The 25898-nt window shown below is 40.2% G+C and overlaps 1 protein-coding gene across 2 annotated transcripts in view; it reads right to left on the bottom strand.

The window, feature by feature from the left end:
* The window catches only part of LOC115232405 (sperm flagellar protein 1-like), a 65001-nt gene that overhangs the window by 14106 nt on the left and 24997 nt on the right, over positions 1-25898 (bottom strand). For both annotated transcript variants that reach the window (XM_029802260.2, XM_036500318.1), the window contains exon 2: positions 23147-23258. In XM_029802260.2, coding sequence (XP_029658120.1) covers positions 23147-23258 — 112 coding nt within the window. The remainder of the gene's footprint in view (positions 1-23146; positions 23259-25898) is intronic.

Genomic DNA, 25898 nt, shown 5'->3' with positions numbered 1-25898 from the left:
ATCTAAAAAAACTTTTATTTTAGTAACTTAATGAAAGATATTTAACATTTGTAATGAATTCCGTTTTTTTTTTTTTATCAGATCTAAAAATTCTAGAAATTTAATCATGTGAAATTATAAGTAAGCAGTATTTTTAGGTGCCAATTTGTTGAAAATTTTAATTCATTATAAAAATTTACAGTATCAAAAGCATTTTCTACATTTCCAAAACCAAACTTAATAAAGTTGTCTCCCTAAAATAAACAGACTATTTGTGTAGAATCTACAAGTGAATTTCAACAACTACAATATTATCCTACTCACTGCAATAGTGGCAACATCACAGATAAATTAAAGAGAATAATAATTACTATTATCACTATGAAAGTTATGAATTTTTCTCTTACAAGCTCTAGAAATTATGCTGATTCACTTTTTTCTCTAACTTTACACTGAAGAAATTTAAAGGTGCTGAATATATGGTGAACTATTTATCTGTTTGATTTCTTTTACAAACAGAAAAGGTGGTATATGATACTACCACACTCATTATGACAATGAAGATTTTACAGAAGAATTTTATGTCAGAGAGACAAATTAAGTTAAGAAAACAGCAACAAGCATTTTAATGGTCATTTTTTCCCTGCGAAAACAGGAGTTAACCTAGCAGGTCCCATGATTATCTTTCCCATTTTACCCTATCCTCTACATTCTCCTCACCAACTCCCTTACATTTCTTCCTCCATCATTTTTAACCATGCCTTTCTTTGTTTTCTCCTTTCTCTACTCCACCCATCCAGTTACTTTCATTCTTCCTCAACTTGTGACCCAGCCATCTCATCCCATCTCTCTTTACACCTGCCACAAATGGGCTTATGATGTTTCATCCATGCTGCTATTGTAGCTGGTGAAGTTAATGAATGAAAATATGTTTCTTGGCTGCATGGAGAAGCAACTGAACAAATCCTCATGACAAACTAAGAGACTAAAAATTATCATCATCATCATTATTATTATTATCATCATTATTATTACTATTATCATTATTAAAATGGTGAGCTGGTAGAACTAATAGCACACTAGACAAAGTGTTGAGTGACATTTCATTCTGAGTTCAAGTTCTGCCAAGGTCAACTCAGCTGTACGTCCTTTCAGGGTCAATAAAATAAGCACCAGTCAAGTACTGGAATCAATGTAATTGACCAGGCCTTGTGCCTATAGTAGAAAGAATAATTATTATCCCACATGGACATTCAGAACAAATTTTATCTTCCAATAGATTCCATATTTTAAGTGAAGATTTTGAGAAAAGCCCAAAGAGTAGTAAGAAATCTAATGAAAGTAAGACTCTGAAAACCATTTGCCCAAGAAAATCCATCACACTAGAGAATAAGTCTGTCATAAATTTATCTAAACTAAAAATTTTTCCCGACAATGTCTCAGTCTTGGAGCTTGAACTGAGTTTCTGCCCAAGTACTAAAAAAACTGGTAACAAGGAGTCAGAAAAGTCCATCCTGAACTTTATCTGGTTACCAATTGGGATTCTTTTCAATCCAATTATGCCAGATTTGATTATCATCATTTTTATTTTCAGTAAGCATAGGCTTACTGAAAATAAAAATGATGATAATCAAATCTGGCATAATTGGATTGAAAAGAATCCCAATTGGTAACCAGATAAAGTTCAGGATGGACATTCACAAGTACTATTGGAATTTCTTGAATCTTGTCAGATAGACATTAGAGAAAGCCTTGAAACAAGTGGAAAGAAGTCCTGGAATAACCTCACAAATTCTCAATGTTACACAATTCGACGTCTAACTAATAACAATTCTATTGTTATTAAAATGGCAGATGCACTATCATAATTATGGACAAAAGTGAGTATATTTTGGCTTGCAAAGAAGTTTTAAATGACAAAACTTCATATGAAGAATTACCTGCCAATCCAAACTCCAATTACAGAGAGGTACTTGACAAAATAATTCTGGAAATGGTGGAAAACAATTTCATTAATAAGGCCGAATCCAGGATTTGGGTCAGAAAGAACACCTGTATTTTATGGTCTCCCTAAAATACACAAAAAGTTCGAAAGATTTTTTCCAATGCCCTCAATTTGCAGCAGATATGAATGTTGGATAGTCAAGATTTTGGAATGACTGGATGGTTTTCTACTCCCTGTCACAAAAAGATCAAAGTTCCTATATTCAGGATACTTTTGATTTTGTGGATAAAATCAACAACTTTTTTAAGCACCGAGGCTGTGTTGAGAACTGTTTTTTGGTAACTATGGCTGTTTCTTCCTTATATCCCAGTATTGAGCACAATAACAGAGTAGAAGCATGCATGGATGTCTTCAAATAGCGGTTAAGCAAAAGTATTCCATCAAATTTTCTCTGTAGGTTATTGAAGTTTGTGTTACAAAGTAACACAATGAAGTTTGGGCAAAGATTTTATCACCAGTTCGAGGGGTTGTGCCATGGGTAGCCCCATTACAGTTAATTTTGCTAATGTCTTCATGACGAAATTCATGACACAGTTACTGAAGACATTCAAATCCTTTCATGGTCATGAACCAATACTCTGGTTACGGTTCATTGATGACATCTTTTTTGTCTAGGAAGGATCACGGGATAGTTTAATTGCGGTTACAGTGAATCATAATTAAAGGAAATAGCAAATGAATTAGCTAAGATTAGCAAAGATAGTCAAACCTTCATGCATAATTTTAGCAAACACAATACAATAGATGACAGAATTCCTTTAGTGATTAACTGGCACTGAAATTTTGCTGTTATTTCAAAAGTGTTGCATGAAAGTTACCAGCATGTGGCGAAAAAATATAATTTCAAACAGATATTTCCTCAGCTGCCTTTTGTAACCTTTAGACGGAATAAGAATATACAAAAATTATTGACCTCTATTTCTGACTCCAAGAAAACGAACATTGGAGTCTTTGCACACTGTACCTTGAAAAACAGCCACAAGAGAGGTAAGCCCTGTTCATTGCACAACAACATGAGTCAAGTGAATTCCATCAGGAATCATAACAGAAATGTTATGGTATATACAGAAGGTGGGACATGTAGAGATTCCCATCTGGTGTATGCGGCAGAATGCGCGAAACACAACTTGATTCATGTTAGTTGTACAACAGAACAATTAAACAAAAAGATTTAATGGGCACAGATATGACGTAAGGTACAATAACAGTAGTTCGACAGAACTTGCCGAACATTTTACATGAAACGGCTGCAATTTTGAAAAAGACTTGAACGTGCATATTCTCAGAAAATATTCTGATTCTGCTACACTTTTACTTCTTAAAATGCATGAGAAGAATATGTTTGCAGGTTATTAACATCACACCCTGGAGGAATGAATAAAATGACAGGAGAATATCATCAAATTTATACAAAACTGTTTGATTAAATATTCTTTTTCCTTTTATTTTCTTCTTTCCTCTTTTTTTGTTTTTTTTCTTTTCACCTGTTATAAACTTGAAACTGAAAGACTGATGATGTTATTCCATCAACATGTGGATGCTGGTTGCTGTCGTTCATATTTTAAATTTAAATTTCTATAATTTTGAATTTTTATCACTTCTTATTTTGAACTCGACAAAGACAGGTTTCCTGTCGAAATATTGTTCAACCAATAAAATATCTATTGCAATCACATCATGCTCTTCGTCTTGTCTGTTTACCTTTCTGAAGAGTTACATCAATCCTTTTAAAATATTATTATTATTATTATCATCATTAAGAAGGTGGCAAATACACAATATTGTTACCACACCAGACAAAATGCTTAGCAATATTTCTTCCAGCCTTACATTCTGATTCAAATGCCACCAGGGTTAACTTTGCCTTTCTTCCTTTCAGGGTCAATGAAATAAGTACCAGTTATTGGATCAATAAAATCAACTAGCCCTTTCCCCTAAAAGTTTAGTCCTTGTACCTATAGAAGAAGAGACTATTATTATTATCACTAGCATACCCGTGTTGGTAAAAATGTCGACAATTTTATTAAAGATAGAAAACAGCACAACACAATAGGGAAAACCACCAATCAGCAATCTAGCAAATATATGTACATACACAGAATTGAAGCACTTGAAGAATCAGATATGATTGTAATCTCTCAGTTGAAAACATTACCCATATGAAGATCTTTCAGTTACCATGTACTTTACTCACAAGGCTTTGGTCAGCTCTATGATATAGTAGAAGACTATATAGATATATATATATACATAAACACACACACACATGTGTGTGTGTGTGTATACACACACAAATACATACAGACAGACAGAAGATGAGGAGTTTAGGTTAAGGTAGCTCAAACTAATAGGTGTGCATTCTGAGTGCTCCAAAAGATAAGCCACAAAAATCCCAATTCGAACAGGGGATGGAGTTGTGGTAACACAAATGCCCTCTTCGGAAAAAAGTTGACAATCAGTTGCTAACATCTATTGCCTTTTTTCTATTCTCTCTACCAATATTGTATTACTGTTATTGCTAATTCAACTCTCTTAGATTGAATTAAATGAATTTAAATGCCATAGTCCTGCATTGATGACTTGTTTTCTTCACTACTTTAATTTATATATACATATAGAGGTTATGAGAGGTAATGGTGTCAATAAGACCCAAAGGTGTCAGGTAATGTTGAGTAAGTGCTATGGACAGACTATAGTTAAGCTCCAGGTTCGGTGATTATGCGAATGAGGAGTCCAATGTAGGTCATATATCAGCATGTGTATATATTAAAAAATTTTCAGAATGAGATAAAAATTCAAGGCTGTGAAATATTTCAGAACATTTATAAAAAGGTCTTACAGCTGTTTCCAGGATATTTTATATATCCCTTCATCGGAGACGGAATATTTTATGTATCCCTTCACAGTCTCCGATGAAGGGATATATAAAATGTCCTGGAAACAACACCTTCTAAGACCTTCTATTTATAAATGTTCTAACATCTTTCACAGCCTTGGATTTTTATCTCATTCTGAAAAATTTTATACACACACATATATACAACCCCCCCCTATATATATATATATATATATAATCAAAATAAGCAACAAGAATATCTTCAGTCATTTGGTACGATCGTTTCATGCTACATCATTTTATTAAACATTGTAAGTATTACAACAGTTTTAAAATGTTGAGCAATCATCAGACATTTATAGAGGTTTTCCATCAATACATATACTTATTTTCATGTTAATTGATAACATTATAAAGAGGGTAGATATATAGACAGAGATGTTCATTTGAATGTTAAGAACATTAAGGTATTAGAATTTATCTTCTGACTAAAGAATATTCTTAAGTTATTTTGAACAGCTAGAAAGTGGGGAGGGATATTCTGTTGAATGGAGACAAAAGAGATATTCTATTTATAGAATTAGGTAGGGGTGAAATAAATGTCAGAAGTTATTCCTAAAGAAATTAAAGTGGAAAGGGGATTATATTGTCTTAGATGCTGTTTACTGCTATTTGTCAGTCAGATTTTGTATCAAGAAAACTAGGTCAATGCTAAATGGTCACAATGACCAACTACATACTAAATAGTTATAGAAAATACAGAGATTCCTTTACACTTATACAAACATATACAAATATGCATCAGCTTTAATCTATAAGATTATACTTAGCAAGTAGGTGTTGATTATTTTAATACGTTGGATTAAAAGAGAATTATAAATCTAATATTTATTAATTTTGGAGAAAAAACCTATCATTTATTATGAGTATGCATAATACTCAATAACTGTGGAAAAAAGTCTTATTAATTAAGTGAATATATTAGGGGTCAATGATATATATTAGAAAAAGCAGAAGAGGAGTAATCAAAATGAGTGATTTTCTTAGGTTTAGTAGATGGTGATTCATTTTTAGGAAGAGAAGTAATCAAGAAGAGTAAATTTCTTAGATTTAGTAGATGGTGGCCGCTGTCTGGTCCAAAATGTAATATATAAATGTACAATAATGACTTCAAATAACAGCTATCTTTATTTCGGTTGTTCGGTGGATCTAAAAAGACGTTTAAACAATCATTTTTCCTCCTTCAGGCTTAAACACAAGTCAGGTTGCACAACATTGTACAGTAAAATTTGGGAACTGAAAAGAAATAATATAGAATTTAACCTGAAATGGGATACAGTAAGGAAAGCATGGCCTTATAAAAATAGTAGAGATTGTTGTGAACTTTGTTCTATGGAAACATATGAAATTTTAAAGCAGAGGAATAATACAAATTTGTTAAATAACCATTCTGAACTAGGCATATCTTGCATACATTGCACAACCCGTACGTTTAAATATTTTAAATAATAATACTGTGACCATTCCTAAATTTTCAAATTCTAATTCTTTATAACTAAATAAGAATGAATATACCATACAAGCTTTTATTCAACGTGCACAGATTACTAAAAAACTTCAATGCATATTTGGAATTACATTCTCTTTTTTTTTTTCTTTTCTGATAATCTCCTATATTAAATAGAAAAAATTCTATATCTCTAATGAAACTACTCAGTTCATCTTGATTACCTCACTTCCATTTTTTAATATATCATTGACCCCGGATATTTTTACCTAACTGATTAGTTTTTTTCTCCGCATGTAGTAAATATTATGTCTAACAGATTCTTTAATTTAATTCATTAACAACAATTCACCATCTACTAAATCTAAGAAATTTACTCTTCTTGATTACTTCTCTTCCTAGAAATGAATCACCATCTACTAAATCAAAGAAAATCACTCATTTTGATTACTCCTCTTCCGCTTTTTCTAATATATATCATTGACTCCTAATATATTCACTTAATTAATAGGACTTTTTTCCACAGTTATTGAGTATTATGCATACTCATAATAAATGATAGGTTTAGATTTTATAATTCTCTTTTAATCCAACATATTAAAATAATCAACACCTACTTGCTAAGTATAATCTTATAGATTAAAGCTGATGCATATTTGTATATGTTTGTATAAGTGTAAAGGAATCTCTGTATTTTCTATAACTATTTAGTATGTAGTTGGTCATTGTGACCATTTAGCATTGACCTAGTTTTCTTGATACAAAATCTGACTGACAAATAGCAGTAAACAGCATCTAAGACAATATAATCCCCTTTCCACTTTAATTTCTTTAGGAATAACTTCTGACATTTATTTTACCCCTACCTAATTCTATAAATAGAATATCTCTTTTGTCTCCATTCAACAGAATATCCCTCCCCACTTTCTAGCTGTTCAAAATAACTTAAGAATATTCTTTAGTCAGAAGATAAATTCTAATACCTTAATGTTCTTAACATTCAAATGAACATCTCTGTCTATATATCTACCCTCTTTATAATGTTATCAATTAACATGAAAATAAGTATATGTATTGATGGAAAACCTCTATAAATGTCTGATGATTGCTCAACATTTTAAAACTGTTGTAATACTTACAATGTTTAATAAAATGATGTAGCATGAAACGATCGTACCAAATGACTGAAGATATTCTTGTTGCTTATTTTGATTATAATCACCCCATGGATTTATATGGATAACACCATACAAAATTCTGGTGCATCTAACTTAAGTACCATATTCATTTGAATCTAAATTTTGCTGAATATATATATATACTTATTCCCCCACCTCTCTGTCTCGCTATGTTTTTCTCTATCTCTTCACTCTGTTTTGTCTCCCTATCTCTTCCGATTACCCCTTGACTCAACAGGACTTCCCACTTCCCCTCCACCACCACCCTATATAAACTAGCGCATGCATTATAGCTCCCCTATTTCGATATCAAAACTTTGGCTGTAAACTACGAACGCAAAAGATGATGTATCACAGATAAGCATTCCTTTAAATTCAACCCGTTAACTACCTAGTATTATTTCTGCGCAATTGATTATCTTTTAGTTTATCTCTATTCTGTTTTACTCTGTATATTTCAGCTTCACGCCTCATGTTAAATGTATAATTCTATAGTTCCTTCTTACTTATCGAGGTCTAAGATAAATTTAGCTCACGCATTTCTCCTAAATCCGCAACATATCTCTCTCTCAATTATGTCTCTTAATACATACAACGAAGTATTCCTTCTCCAAGAGATGAGATGCGCCCCTTCATGGCTGCTAGTTTTCGCGGCGCACCCACCCTCCACCTTTACCGGAAGTCCCTATTTTGTCATCCTTGTTTGTCTCCCATGAACACCCCCTGCTATATAAGGTAGTGATCATACAGTGCAAAATATGATAGTGTAGTGTACGCGGTTTGAACTTAAGTCTATTGTTTGTCTATGAATCCTGCCAAATGCAAGTTTTCTTTTCAGGTACATGAAGCTACTGTCCCCCGTCCTTAGGGCCCACACCTCCCACACCCTCAACGTTGGCACACTGAAAGATGCTTGTTGAGATGCTTGAACGGAGATGTGTCGAGATGCATTGCATCCAAGAAGTGAGGTGGAGAGGAGGTTCTGCTAGGTTCCTCACAGGCAAAGAACACAGGTACAAGATTTTCTGGGCTGGGAACATTAATGGGGTCGGGGGTGTGGGTATACTTCTTGCTGAAAAATGGGTAGATAAGGTAATTGAGGTAGTCAGAGTATGCGACAGAATACTTAAGATTAGATTAGTGCTTCATCATGGATTAGTAACCATTATATCGGCCTATGCCCCTCAGCCAGGGCTACCCAATGGACAGAAAGACCGATTCTATGACACCCTACTGCAGACTACCTCGTTGACGAACGACAGGGACCTTCTCTTTGTGGCTGGTGACTTCAATGGGCATGTTGGACAACATGCTGGGGGCTTCCATGGCGTACATGGAAGCTACGGTTATGGTTCCTGCAATGAGGAGGGAACCAGGCTGCTGGAGTTCTGCGATGCAAATGATCTTATGGTTTGCAACACTAACTTCAGGAAACGTACAAGCTACCTAGTCACCTACCGATCGGGCCAACATACTAGCCAAACTGACTACATCCTTGCCAGAAAAAGGGAAAGATGGCTGCTTATAAATGCCAAAACCTTCAACATAGACTGGTAGTTAGTGACTTTAAGATCAGGACTAAGAAGACGATCAGAAGACAACCAACATTTATAGTTATGTAATTTTAGCTGATCTAGCTGAGTAAATTTTACTTTTATGTCCAGATAAATTTAATTAACAGGTGTTAGAGCAATAACATTATGGATAAACGCCTAAAATTGAATTTCTTAATGCATCTTACTTGTTTGATATGTTACTAAAATTATCCCAGATGGCAACTAACAAAAATTTTACCACATTTCAAGATGTGGTACATTAATTTGAATTCATTAAAATACTGGTATATTTGGTACAATATTTTATTCTTTTGGTAAATATTTCATACCTTGGTGTGAAATAATTTTTTCCACAGTTTTTTTCAGGTGCATTCAATGTATCTAACTCCAAATTTGCCGCAAGCCACTTTTTTCAAGAAAAGAAAGGTGGGGAGAGTGGTGGGGACCTCAAAGTTTCACACCAAGGGAATTTTGTTTCACGGGTATTTTTTCTTTTCCAGGTTATTTTGCATGTTTTCAATGAATGTGAATCAAAATCATGCATAAACGACTCCTTTTTCCAGAAAAGGAAAGATTTGGCTGCTATTTCTAGCATGCCCTGCTACCACAGCTATTTGCATTCACACCAAAATATTTACCAACTTTTTTCCTTCCGTTTATTTTTTCCACTTTATGGAAGTCAATATTTTCTCTGTTGACATCCACCTAAGCGAGGTCACAGATCAAGTGGAAACACATCGATCACTGTTCTCTCTTGACAGGACAAAGAAATTTCCGCTACCTTTACAAGCAACAACCAGGTGAATTTGGTTTCAAATCCAGGCAGAGCCAAATGAAGTCCTACAAGTTATTTATAATAGTAAGTGGCATTATATTGGGGTTGAAAGATGATGCGTACAATATTAGATATGCTAAGACAATTGGAAGACAATAGAAACTTTTAAATGTTTACCAGTTTTTATGAAACTTTTGGATTAACGGACTTGAGTTAACGGAAGCTAAATGTAATGGAAGTTAATTAGTCTGATAATGATTTTCAAAGTAAACTTAAAAGTTAAATCCTTAATGAAAATGTTAACTTCATTACTTAATGATTAACGAATTAACGGACAGCTCTGTATATATGTAAGTATATATATATATATAATACCACCACGACACTGGACACACACACACACTACTACTCAACAAACGCTGGCACGCTACATACGCCGCCACCCCTTCCCCTCCCTCCCTTCCTCCTTCCTTCTTTTTCTTACTACTGACCTTTGTCTGCTAAGCTGACCACTATCTCGCCCTACCTCACACGCCTACACAGAGACGCACACACTAACACACACATATATATCTTTTTGTTTTTTCATCTCGCCTCACACACACACATACACACACGCACACGCACATCTGTTGCGTTACCAACCTTGTCTCCACTCTTTTGCCTTTAAAAACCCACTTTGCTCTGTTTTCGTAAACATCCGCCTTTCACCATGTGCAACTCGTAAACACCAGTCGTCTTTTTTCTCTTTCCCTGTTGCCCGCTCTGGGATCTTTCTTTCCTCTCTCTTCCTTCTTTATGTTTCCGACGAAGAGCTCCGCTCGAAACGTCATACCTCCCTGCTTCCTTTTCCTGAGCGCCTATTAATAATAATACTGTAATTGTTCCATTGTTGTTGTTTTTTTTGTTTCCCGTTTGGATTAAAATTATACCACTGCGCGCCTACACGGACCCCTTGTACCTTGGATACCAACTCCCGGATTTTTTGCACCTACGGATTATTGTTACCATTCTTCCTGACCTACGGATCACCCGCAACCTTCTTCCGGAGTACCACCATTACCGTGATTGAAAATCATTACCTAATCTGTCCGTTGACTCTCAAATCTCTTTCCTGACTTTTTTCAACTTTTTTCAACTTTTTTCTATTGTTTTCAAACCGTCTTCACCCGTTTTCTTCTTTCGTTGTTTTCCTGTTGTCTCTCCTTTTTCCTGTTTCGCCACCACCCACCTTTACCTGTTTGCCACCACTTCTCATCATGCCTGACTTGCACTCGTTCGTCCAACACCTTCAATCCCTCCTCAGCCGCTACCTCGCGTTCTTCCCCCCACAATGTTCCGCACCTGCTATAAAACTTTCCCGCTTGCTTTTTAAGAAAACCCGCCACTCGAGTCATCTTTCCTTTCTTAGCCGGTGCCTCCGCCATCATGTCACACCCCGCGGGTTCCTCTTGAAGTTCCACGCTACCCCCTATTCCTCCCCCTTCATCGAACCCACCCTCGCTCGTACCTCCCGCTCCCTCCTCCGCGCCACCCGCCCCCTCCTTGACTCCCTCGACCATCAACTTCCCCAGGCCTACCTCCTTCTCTCCACCCTCTGCCCTCCACTCTTCACCCAACCTATCCTCCGCTTCATTCTTAATCTCAACCACCAACTCTACAACCACCTCACACACACAAAAAACAAAAAACTCCACCTCCTCCTCAACCCCTCACCCCCTTCCCCATCCTCCCCCACTGTCCCCCCCCTCCTTCGCACCTACCCCACCCTTCCACGGACCCACACACCCCCCCACCGTGACCTTCCTACGCCTAACCCATCTTCACCCAACCACCCCTACCCTCCCCTGCACCCCCTCCGCCTGCCCCTAGTCCTCCCACCACCCCGCTTCCTCGCGCTGTTGTCACTATACCCCCCACCTCCCCCTCTCCGCCGCTGAGCGTTCCCTCCTCAGTAAGGGTCTCCGCTTCACGCCACTCACGCGCCACTGTGATGAGTTCGAGACTCGGGCGGACGTCAACCTGTTCCTGCGCCGCCTCAAACTTCGCGCATACTACCACGCGTCCCCGCAGCGTCACAACAATCAGGATTGCCTTTTGGAGCTGGGGCGTCGTCCATCCATCTGGACGCCGCCCCCAGGCCTTTTCAGTAGCCTAGATTCGTTTGTACATGACTGCAACGCTTTGGTCCACCGTTTCAACTTTGCACCAAGACCCCGCCGAGCCAACCTCACTCGGGCCGAATCCATTGCCCTTCGCCACCTCCGCCGTCGTGATGACATTGTCATCAAACCGGCGGACAAAGGCGGGGCAGTGGTAGTGTGGCGCGCGGACCTATACAGGGAGGAAGCGCTCAACCAGCTTCAAAATCCACTCTTCTATCGCCTCCTCCCCTCCGATCCCACCTCCTCCTACCAACAGCGAGTTTCCTCCACCATCCACGACCTCATCTCCTCCTCCGCTCTCCCCCTCACCGCCACCAACCTCATCGTCCGCACACCCCGCACCTCCACCATCTACTTCCTTCCCAAGATCCATAAACCCTCTAATCCTGGCCGTCCCATAGTCTCTGCCTGTAATTGCCCCACTGAACTCATCTCCCTATACCTCGACCGCATCATGTCCCCCTTAGTCGCAGCCCTCCCATCCCACATACACGACACCAACCACGCCCTCCGTCTCTTCAATTCCTTTTCCTTCCCTTCCAGCCCCTCACACCTCCTCTTCACTTTAGATGTAAAATCCCTGTACACAGTGATTCCCCACAATGACGGTCTCCTAGCCCTCCAACACTTCCTCGACCGTCGTCCCGACCCCACCCCCAGCACCCCCACCCTTCTTCGGTTGGCTGAGCTCGTCCTCACCCTCAATTGCTTCACGTTCGCCGGGGAAACGTACCAACAGGTGTCCGGGGTCGCGATGGGAACTAGGATGGGCCCCAATTTCGCCAATCTCTTTCTTGGCTACATTGAGGCCCAAGTGTTCTCCCAGTTCTCTGGGCCGACCCCCGAACTATACGGTCGCTATATCGACGACTGCGTAGGTGCCACCTCCCTTTCCCGCGAACTTCTCTGCCAATTCATCTCTTTCCTTTCCAACTTTCACCCCTCTCTTCAATTCACCTCCACCATCTCCAACACCTCTGTCAACTTCCTTGACATCTCTCTCCGCATCGATCACCCCTCCAGCTCTCTCACCACCACCGCCTTTTTTAAACCTACGGATTCCCACCTCTATCTCAACTTCTCTTCCTCCCACCCCTTCCACACCAAACGAGCCATCCCCTACTCCCAGTTCCTCCGCCTCCGACGTTTGTGCAGCCGCGACCAGGATTTCGAGACCCAATCTCAATACCTGGCCCGCATGTTCAGACTCCGAGGTTACCCACCCATACTCCTCTCTGATGCCCTCACCCGCGCCCGTCGCATCGACCGCACTACCGCCCTGTCTCCTTCCCCCCGCCCACCCCCAACCGCACCCCCTTCCCCCTCCTTTTCCATCCCTCTACCCTACCCCTTCGTCGCAAGATACTACGTGCCTTCCGTCGCCTCCAGCTTGATCCCACCACCCGCCCCATTTTCCCTAACCTACCCCTGTCCTCTTTCAAACGAGCCCGCAATCTGCGTGACCTCCTGGTCCACAGCACCCTCTCTCCTTCCCCCTCAGCCCCACACGGATCATTCCCTTGCTCTAGATCCCGTTGCAACACTTGCCCCTTCATCACCAACACCACCGCTGTCACCGGCTCCAACCTGCACACTGTACGCATTAGGCACTCTTTTACGTGCACCTCGTCTGGCCTTATTTACTGCATTAAATGCAACCTATGCGGGATGCTGTATGTAGGACAGACGGGACGCCGGTTGTCCGACCGTTTCACTGAACACTTGAGGGACGTTCGCCTACACTCTCTTTCTCCCGTCGCACGCCACTTCCGCTCGGCCGGCCATTCCCTAGATGACATCTCAGTGTTTGGTCTCGCCCCCCCACCATGGTCGCCCACTTTCCAGGCTCCACTTGGAGCAACGCTACATCTTCACCCTACAAACTACCACCCCACACGGACTTAACACAGCCCCCTCCTCTTGAGATCCGTTTTTTTTTTTTTTTTTTTTGTGGACACACCACTCACACACACCCACCCACCTACCTCCCACACCCACCCACCCACCTACCTCCCACACGCCTGTTCACACACACACATACGTAGACCCATCTACGTACATACATTCACACATTTAATCACACACACTTACAGACATACTAACACACACTAACATACAAACCAACATGCACATACACACACACATACATACATACGCACACACATACATACTTACACACACACACACACACACAGACATACATACACACATACACACACACATACATACGCACATACATACACACACACTCACACACACACACCGCACGTACATACTTCACACACACACATGCAAACATACATGTAGGCACATACATACATACCTACACATGCACACCCTTACACTGAATGCACACACACATACACCTTTTTGCATCCAGGCAGCCCCCCCCTCTTTTCTGCTTTCCGGTTTTGGCTGATGGATCCTCGGTTCCCGCGTAGCGGGGCGTTCGAGGGCCTTTGCGCTCGCGCGCCTTGGCGCGCGCTGGGGGCTTGGTCGGCCCCTTGGGCTTGCGTTGTACTGCTTGTGCGTTGTGTGCATGGGCGCGCTTCGTGTGTGTGGGCTTGCTTCGGATGTGCGCGTGCGTATGTATGCATACATACCCACACACTCGCATGCATCCCTACCCACATACATACACGCACACCTACTCACACACACACATACACACACATACCTGCACACACACACACACATACATACATACACATACATACCTACTTCAGACATACACACACACACAGACATACACCCATACACTCACACTCACACGCATACACACACACACATACACACGCACACGTACACATACACACACACACACACATCTACCTACACACACACACAAACACACACGGACACACACCCATACATACATCTACACACACACGCCTACACACATACATACACACATACATAAACACACACACATACACATATACACACATACGCACACACACATATACTTATACACATGCACACACACACACATACATACATACACCCATATACATACACACACACATACCCACATACTCCTATACGCACATACATACACACAGACATACACACATACACACTCACACAAACATACACACACACATACTTACACACACACTCACCTGCACGCGCACACATGCATGACAAACACCCATACACTCACACTCACATACGCACACACCAAGATAAACACGCACACGCACACGCACACACACACCTACACTCCCACACACATACACATGCACCTACATACACACACGCACGCATACACACATACATTACACACGTACACACACACCTACATACACATGCATACACACACACACACACAAACATGCACGGACACACCCAGACATACACACATACACCTATACACACACGCCCACACACCTACATACACACACATATACACACGCCCACACACCTACATACACACACATACATACACACACATACACGGACACACCCATACATACTTACATACATACACCTATACACACACGCCCACACACCTACATACACACACATGCATACACACACACACATGTACGCACACACACACACATATACGCACATACATATATACCCACACACATGCACACACACACACACATACGCACATGCATGCATGCATGCATGCACACGCGCACACCTACGCGCATACACACACACACACGCACGTACACATACATACATACACACACGCATACATACACCCATACACATACATGCATCCTACACACACATACATACACACTCACACATACATACACACACACACACTCACTCACACACCTGTATGTACGCGCACACACATGCACATACACACACTTCCCCACACCCACACGTACATACATACACACTCACACACACATACACACACACACAAACACGGACATACATCTATGCACACACATACATACACACATACTCACATACATTCATCGGACACACTGCCACCCGGACATACACACAGACACACTCACACATCCACACACATACATACTTACGCACATACTCGCAGGCTCGCGCACGCACGCGCTTGCGCCGGTTCGCGTACGCATACGCTCCGCAGGCACCTCGCTCTTGGAACCGACAAGACCTCCCGCCCGTTCCTGGGACCGTCGCGTGTCGTTGGGTTTTCCCACGCCCGCCTCCGCGGGACCACTCTTCCATCTTCCCCTCAGCTGGAGTCCTTTTTCCTTAACCCCCCCCTTTTTCGTTACACACACACGCACACATATACACACATTGCTTAAATATATACATTACTCTTACACACATTCAATCTACTCGCCATTTATACCACCACGACACTGGACACACACACACACTACTACTCAACAAACGCTGGCACGCTACATACGCCCCCACCCCTTCCCCTCCCTCCCTTCCTCCTTCCTTCTTTTTCTTACTACTGACCTTTGTCTGCTAAGCTGACCACTATCTCGCCCTACCTCACACGCCTACACACAGACGCACACACTAACACACACATATATATCTTTTTGTTTTTTCATCTCGCCTCACACACACACATACACACACGCACACGCACACACTCACACATACACACACATCTGTTGCGTTACCAACCTTGTCTCCACTCTTTTGCCTTTAAAAACCCACTTTGCTCTGTTTTCGTAAACATCCGCCTTTCACCATGTGCAACTCGTAAACACCAGTCGTCTTTTTTCTCTTTCCCTGTTGCCCGCTCTGGGATCTTTCTTTCCTCTCTCTTCCTTCTTTATGTTTCCGACGAAGAGCTCCGCTCGAAACGTCATACCTCCCTGCTTCCTTTTCCTGAGCGCCTATTAATAATAATACTGTAATTGTTCCATTGTTGTTGTTTTTTTGTTTCCCGTTTGGATTAAAATTATATATATATATACATACAAATACACAATTGTCCTTCTTGCAGTGTTTTTTCATCAAATCTGAAGGATGGCAAGCTTGATTTTCTATCCCATCTATTGAGCACAGTTCACACACAGGCACCAAACAATCTGCTTTTCACTCTTAGAGAGAGGTCCTTTGTTGCCAGCAGGGGAAGGAGCTCTCTGAACTTTGCCTAGCCTAATCTTATTCTCACAGCTATGCTCTCGGAGCATCCACTTCCACTACTAACTTGGTCACCTAGATAATGGAAGCTATCTACTATCTCTAGCTTGCAATAAAGGACCCAAAATAGCTGTTACGTGGTAGCAGGACATGCTAGAAATAGCAGCCAGATCTTTATTTTTCTGGGAAAATGAGCCATTTACATATGATTTCAATATCACATTCATTGAAATCATGTGAAATAACCTGGAAAAGAAAAAAAACAACCACGCCTCCACCCTTTCCTTTTCTGGAAGAAAGTGGCTTGTGGCAGGTTTGGAGGTGAGATATGTTGAATGCACTTGAAAAAACCTGTGGAAAAAAATCATTTCACATCAAAGTATGAAGGGGTCTTTTATAAAATATTTACCCAAGATCAGGACCAGCCTATGAATAGAAGGATCAATGAGACTGATAAAGCAAAGGCTGAGCATCTGGCAGAACAGAGAGAAAGAGACAGAAGCAAGAGAGATCAGGAATCGGATGCTCGGAGAGTTGAGCATCTGGCAAAATAGAGGGTAAGAGACAAATGTAGGAGGCATCATGAATTGGATGCTTATGAGAATACTAACAGAACAAAACAAGTTTCGCTTAAATCAGACCACAGGTTATAAGTGGTTTTGCCCTTAATTTATATGGCAAGAAGAAAATGGAGGTAGTATTCATCAGCTGTTAGACATTATATTATGTCTATTTATTTATTTTAAACAGTTCAGATAATATATATATACATATAGTTTCATTTTTTTCTTTTCATTTTAGTCCATTTCCCATTATTGCTGTCCTTGACGCAACCCTTATTTCCTTTTCTAACTAAAGGATAGCATATTTTACTGAATTAATTGGTCTAGAATATGGAAACAAATATACATTCATACACTCACACACACATATGTATGCCCATGCTTAGATGTACATAAATAGGCATGCTTATGGGTATATATATATATATATATGTACAGAGAGAGAGAGAGATAGAAAGATAGATGCATGCGTGCGTATGTACGTACATACATACATACATAGTGTAGTGAATAAGAAAGGAACACAGAAAGAAACAAGGAGAGAAAAAAAATGTGTGTAGTGGCTAGCAATCTATCATGGCGAATGCCGGACAGAAGGGTCACACAGGAGAGCTAAGAAGTAAGGGAGATAACAAAGTAGTAGTGATCCCCAAAATGAAGGTATGTATGTGTGAGTGAAAGAGGGCTGGTGATCTTGACGTGTGTGTGTGTATATGTGTAGGTGTGAAAATGTGGGGATGGGAATTGGACAGTGCTGGTGTGTATGTGATGGTGTGTTGTGATGTGATGTGTTGTGTGGTATGGTGTAGTATGGTGTGGTGTGATGATGTTGGGAGGTGGGGGAGGCAGGAGTGGGGAAAGCACAGGTGGTGTATGGGTTAGGCTGAGGGTTGGGGTATGTGGATAGGCAGAGGGTGGAGGTAGAGGTGGGGTATGTATCTACTTATCTGTATATATAAAACTGTAGTTGTGTGAGTGTCTGTCTCCTACGATTTAGATTCCTAACTCCTCCCACATTTTGCGGTGCAGTTTAACCAAATTCGGGTATCTTATAGTCGTGATTAATATCAAGCCCGTCTGGCTATTAGTGCGCGTCTACGATGAGTCTACGATTTTAAAAATAATTTAACATCATTTTTTATTCCATTTTAATGCATAATTTTTCGTGTGTCGATGGCGGCGGAGTTGGCGTCCACGCTCAAACACCTGCACCTGTGTTTGCTTCTGTCCCTTCTTCCCTCCCTCGTGAAGCTGTGGGGAAGGGAGTTTAAGGAAATCAACGTCGTAATGCGTTGTCAAGGAGACCAGCGTTCTTTTAGAACAACGACTTCATGGCTTGAAGACACCAAAACAGAAATGGCTAAGAAAGCCCGAATTGGCATCTATAAAGGAAGTAACTCTCTAAAAATGCTTATATAGTTATTTCCCTTACAAACCCGAGCAACGCCGGGCGATACTGCTAGTCTATATATAAATGTATATGTCTATATATATGTAGCGGAGTAAATGTAAGGGCAAATAAGTTAGGTAAGTCAGTATGCAAAAAATATCAAATACTGTTAATACAAAAAATGTACATATGTATATATATAAAAAAGTCTGACTTTCACAGAATATAAATGATACTAGGGATTAAAGGGGTTGAGTAAGAGTCCAACAGCTATTTCTGGGGGCTTGGTGGTCCAAAATAATGATTGTAACTTGATTCCATTATCAAATATCACCAGCCTCCATCTTCAGGGAAGAATTATACATTTGAGGTGTTGACAGAATGGAGTTTAAAGATGTATATATGCTTCGTGGTGGCATCATCATCATCATCAATTAACGTCCGTTTTCCATGCTAGCATGGGTTGGACGGTTTTGGCTGAGGGCTGGCAATCAGATGGCTGCACCAGGCTCCAGTCTTGATCTGGCAGAGTTTCTACAGCTGGATGCCTTCCTAACGCCAACCACTCCAAGACTGTAGTGGACGCTTTTTATGTGCCACCTTCACGGGGGGGCCAGTCAGGCGGTACTGGCAATGACTTTGCTCGAATCTTTTTACACGTGTCACCGACACAGGTGCCAGTGAAGCGACGTTGGTAACGATCATGCTTGAATGGTGCCCTTTTACGTGCCACGTGTACGGAAGCCAGTTGGCTGTTCTGACAACGATCACGCTCGGATGGTGTTCTTGGCACCCTACTAGCACAGGCATAAGTGCCAGTAAGGCGACACTGGTAACGATCCAACTCGATTCTGGGTCTACCTCTTCCACAGGTTCCCTCAACGGCTAGGGTGTGGCACTTTTTCACACAGCTATCCTTGTCCATTCTCACCACATGACCATACCAGCGCAGTCGTCTCTCTTGCACACCACATCTAATGCTTCTTAGGTCCAACTTTTCTCTCAAGGTACTTACACTCTGTCGAGAATGCACACTGACATTACACATCCATCGGATCATACTGGCTTCATTCCTTGTGAGCTTACGCATATCCTCAGCAGTCACAGCCCTTGTTTCACTGCTGTGTAGCATGGCTGTTCGTACACATGCATCATACAGTCTACCTTTTACTCTGAGCGAGAGGCCCTTTGTCACTAGCAGAGGTAAGAGCTCTCTGAACTTTGCCCAAGCTATTCTTATTCTAGCAGCTACACTTTCAGTGCACCCTCCTCCGCTACTGATTTGGTCACCTAGATAATGGAAGCTATCAACTACTTCTAGTTTTTCTCCTTGGAATGTGGTGGAAGTTGGTCTCTGCGCATTTTCAGTGTTTATCGCTCCCGAGCATCTACCACATACAAAAACTATCTTCCCAGTTAGCCTTCCTTTGATATTGCTGCACCTCTTATGTGTCCATAGCTTACACTGGGTACATCTTATAGAGTTTCTACCTACACCTCTACTACAGATCGAGCAGGGCCATCTACCTGAAGGGATTTGTGGTTTGCCTGCCTTCTTAGTTAATAGAACTTTGGTTTTAGCTAGGTTGATTCTAAGGCCCTTCAATTCTAATCCTTGTTTCCACACTTGAAACTTCTCTAGTTCTGATAGCGACTCAGCGATTAGAGCAAGGTCATCAGCATAGAGGAGCTCCCAGGGGCATCCTGTCCGGAATTCCTTTATTATTGCCTGGAGGACTATGATGAATAGGAGGGGGCTGAGGACTGAACCTTGGTGGACCCCAACCTCTACCTTGAATTCTTCAGTGTACTCATTGCCAACCCTTACCTTACTTACAGCATCCCTGTACATGGCTTGCACAGCTCTCACTAACCATTCATCTATCCCTAGTTTCCTCATTGACCACCAGATAAGGGATCGGGGGACCCTGTCAAAGGCTTTCTCCATGTCAACGAAAGCCAGGTACAGGGGCTTATCTTTGGCTAGGTATTTCTCCTGCAGCTGTCTTACCAGAAATATAGCATCAGTGGTGCTTTTCTCTGGCATGAAACCAAACTGCATCTCATCCAAGTTGACTCTCTCCCTAATAAGTTGGGCTATGACCTTCTCCGTAACCTTCATTACCTGATCCAACAGCTTGATACCTCTGTAATTATTTGTATCTAGGGCATCACCTTTACATTTGTAGCAGTTAACTAATATGCTGCTACACCAGTCATTGGGTATGACTCCTTCGTGTATCACCTGGTTAACTATATGGGTGACTAGGCTATAGCCAACACTACCAGATATTTTGAGCATCTCTGCAATAATTCCTGATGGGCCTGGAGCTTTCCCTGTTTTCATGCTTCTAATTGCCTTGACTACCAAGGAACTGTCAACACGGATTGCTGGTCCCTCTGTTGGGTCGACATTCAGTAGACTCTCTTTATCTCATGCATTTTCTTTATTCAGCAACCTTTCATAGTGGCATCTCCAAACCACTCTCTTTGCGCAAGTGAACCGTCATGTAGCGCAAGTGAACCGTCATCCTTGCGAACACATTTCTCTCCTACCACATCACGATTCTCTCTCACACACTGTCTTGCAACACAAAATACCTCAAGTCTTTTGTCCTCACAGTGCAGAACATTGGCAAATTTTTTCTTATCTGCTTCCCCTCTGGCTAAATACACCTGCCTCCTAGCTTCCCTTCTGGCAGTCTGATACACTTCCCTGCTACCACCGTTCTTCCAGTCCTTCCAAGCCGGTTTCTTTTGTCTAATAGCCCTGTCAACAATATTGTTCCACCACCACGTTATTTTGGATCTTGAGGGGACTTTGCACCAACCACAGATCTGGTCAGTGGCTCTCAGCAGGTTGTCCCTTAGAAACCTCCAGTTGTCTTATACCCCATGTGAAGCTATACCCTCTTCTATTTCGTCAAATGCTTCAAGTAATATGTCTCTAAATCTCTGTCCATTCGCAGGATCTTTAAGCTTCCAGACCCTTCTTCTCCATGTTGGTTGTCTTCTGATCGAACTTCCTTTCGCTGGCGGCCTTCTTCAAGTAAACATGTTTCTTCCTGCACTCATGAAAATTTTTTTCCTCGTCTAGGCTTATAGGCCCTCATTATTTGTTTTCCTGTCCTGTTTCTATTCCTTCTTGTACTGTATTTTTTGTAATTGTATTTTTATTTTGTATTTGTTTTTAATTGTATTGTTTTTACGTCCTGTTTTTGTCACATTTTTTTCCTTGTTTTTACCCGTCTGCAAAGGAATTTTATTTAATTCTTTCGCAGGAAGGACTAGTTCGACGAGACGTGTTCTGTCCTCACCTTCGAAACACGCTGGAGTTGAACTAGGGACAGCTGATGAAGGGGATTTTTCCTTGTGTAGTTGTCTTGTACTGTTTTTTTCGTTGTTAAAAAAATGGTCCGTTCCATGCTGTTTTTACTTTTTCGTTGAGTTCTACATCTATTTGTGGTGTCCTGTACACACATATATATATTTATATATGCATGTATATATACATGTAGATGTAGGTACGTACATATATGTTTGTATGTATGCATATATTTTATTTATTACACTATATATATATATATATATATATATATATATATATATATATATATATATATATATATATATTCTTTTAATTTATTCTTTTGTTTTGGCCATGTGGCACCACTGTATATATAAGCATTTTGTGACTTCATATTTCACATGTGTGAATCATATATATGCCATCCTCTAGTAGTTGTACGGTAGATCCAGCATACAATGTCAGTCAATCAGGAATGGCTGTTTAAAATCACTGATTAATCTGTTCATTTCAGATATAGATCATAGTAACATATAATTCTGATAGGACCTTTTTACATTGTGTTGGTCATGATAGTGACTATTTCAACTACATGCATTTTTTTTTTGCAACTGCAAGTGAAGCTGCAAAAAGCATTTATGGAAAGTAACATGCAATTTATGAAGAAGACAAAACCAAAAGATAAAATGTAAACACTAAAGGGCCACAACTTATATACAAGCATATTATGATAACCAACAATACTAATCTCAAGTTGATACTGTGACATTAAATGTTAAAAGTTTTCACAAGATAAAAAAATATATTAAAAGTTATGATATTACCTATTCAAAAGGTAGAGGTTTTCCATTTTCTGTTTGGTTGCATTCACTGGAGTGTAATTGTGAAGTTCCACTAATTTTGGTTGGTGCTGATGAATGATTTCAGCAATCAACACTAAAAAAGGAAATCATTCAGAATATCAGTGAAAAAGGATTTGTATTTTTATCTTTCCTCAGAAATACTGGTTCATAAAGCCAGTGCATAAAACTTAAAATATGAAAGATGTTTACTACGGATATAATGTATTTCTTTTAGAAATAACATGTAAAAAGTAAAACACATAGAATTATTCTAGAAACTCAACAAAATGCCTGTGAACCACAAACTGATAAATCCTATTCACTTGGCTCATCATCTCACTATTTTCTTGGCTTTTCATGTGATTCACTGTTCTAGGCTGGGGCACAGTAAGGAAAAAAATTTGGTAAACTTATAGTAATTGATTAATATATACTAATTGAAATACTAATTGAAAATGACATGAGATGAAGCTTTTCAGTGTAAATTAAGTTGTGGTTATATATGAAAACTTGAACATATAAGACATTGGCACCTAACTTTGAGAAATAGTTACCAGATGTTCAGGGAATATTACTTTAGGTTAGAATCTTTTCCAAGAGTGGATTTGAGCAAATGTGAATAAAGCAATATTTATTAGCACATGGAAACACTGAAGACATTAGCTAAAATATTAGATATACCATGTTACTGAATCAAACCAGATATCAGTCTCATTTTTTAATTTGATAGTTAACATTTGGATGGTATCTAGTTATAAAGTATATGTTTTAACTCTGGGAACATTATATATACATCCATATATATATACATATATAGTTAACAAAAAAAAGATATATCAGAAAGAAGCACATTCTAAAAAATAGAGCAGTAATTATTACAACAAAATTTTATATAGAGTTACCCAAGGTTTCACCCCAACAAAGCTAAAGCCTTGTGGACAGCTCATCAGACTCTATATGAACACAAAATTTTTAAATATCTACATCGCAGACATGAGGAAATGCTCAGAGCAAGAGGAATATGTAAAAATGTTAATGAGTATGGGCTATTTCCCCTACACAGAGTCTGACAAGCTGTTCACAAGGCTTTAGCTTTGTGGGTGCAAAACCTCGTGTAACTCTATATAAAATTTTGTTGTAATATACATATATATATATATATATATATATATATATATATATATTTGGTGAAATAGAAAGATGAATAATCTTGTTGCAGATTAATCAAAAGTTTAACCGATACCTTGGTAGCAAAAATCACAGCAGAAGAAAGCACGGTTGGAGGTACAACCATATGGTGTTGCAACCGTGCGTTGGTGCGGATAATTGAATTTTAATATTATTAGTGAATTGAAGAAATGGAGTTGAACGAAGATTGAACAGAAATCCTTTTATTGCATTCTACACGTGTTTCGAAAGCCACAATTTACCAAATTCCGATTGAATAAGGAGACCATATTGTGTCTTTCTCTTCAGGAAGAAATAGGAATTCCGTTGGCAGAACAAAAACAAAACAGAGGCGCAGCAAAACAAATCGAACGAGGAGGCTCCTAAGAGCCCATGGCCAAACTGTTTATCAATGTATGTTGAAATCGGGTGGTGGGTGCGTTGAAGATATTTACTGGTCAGGCAGCGGTCAATCCAGTGGGTGAGAGCACGGGGTGCGTAGATGTTCTTTGTGACCGAGACTAAGGTTCTGACTATTTTAAGAATGTTAGGTGTATTATATGGGGCGAGACAAAATCTACTTAGAAACATGTGTGTGTGAACTGTTCTATATGTGCGCGGCCGTAAGTTGGTAAAAAGCACTACACAATGGTCACTGCTGAAAAATCCGTCAGGCGGCAGAAAATATTATATTATAGGCAGAAGGTAATTTATATTGATCCGGCCCTTCCGATGCCATCATTCGGTCATCAGGATAGGGCCGTCTATAATAACATAAATAATTTAAGTAGTGATGGGAGCGCGGCGGGTGCTGAGGCAGTCACTTCCGCATTTAACTTAGCGAACAAGGATAATTATCGGTCCGGGGGAGTTCACACTAACCCAAAACCCGTTATTCATCCGAGAATCACCCACCCTAATGCGAGAGCTGGCTTCCCGACCCATCACATAAATAGGAATAAGCATATATGGTTTGTAATTCCCTTTGGTAAGCAGATTAGAACTAACCTCCCCCTCCTGTTTCGACAAGCCATCGCCAATAACTTCCCCAGAAATTCCAAATATTACTCTACGGTTAACTCGCATAAAGTTAGGATAGCTTTCTCCAACACTAAAAACCTCGCCCAGATAATTGCCTCCCATAATAATAGGCTGCTTATTAAGACCCTATCACCTTTGTCCGGAGGCACAGCTTCGTCCGCTCCCGGTTTAACGCTCAGTAGGAATAATAATAGTAGTAATAATGATATGAGAGCCAGTACAGTGACTCATAATCTCAGCTCCAACCAGGGATTATATACTAGGCGCATAGATATAAATAAGGGTGATGTCATTAACGATAACAATGGCAGTAGTGAGGTGAGCGCAACTCGGCTCATTAGGGTAGAGAGTCCAGCATTGTTTCCGGCAATAGCAGTACCACGGACACTAGCAATTACAGCACTCTGAGTGATAGTGAAGAATCAGGGGTTATTCCGTTAGTTAATAATGACTTAGTGGAAAATAAAGTAGTAAGCGGCTGCAGTTCTCGCAATCAATATAGTAACAGTAACGCAGTTCTAATTTC

This window comes from Octopus sinensis, linkage group LG2 (assembly GCF_006345805.1).
Source record: "Octopus sinensis linkage group LG2, ASM634580v1, whole genome shotgun sequence".
In the NCBI taxonomy this organism is placed as follows: domain Eukaryota; kingdom Metazoa; phylum Mollusca; class Cephalopoda; order Octopoda; family Octopodidae; genus Octopus; species Octopus sinensis.
This window is presented reverse-complemented; position numbering and strand designations above follow the sequence as displayed.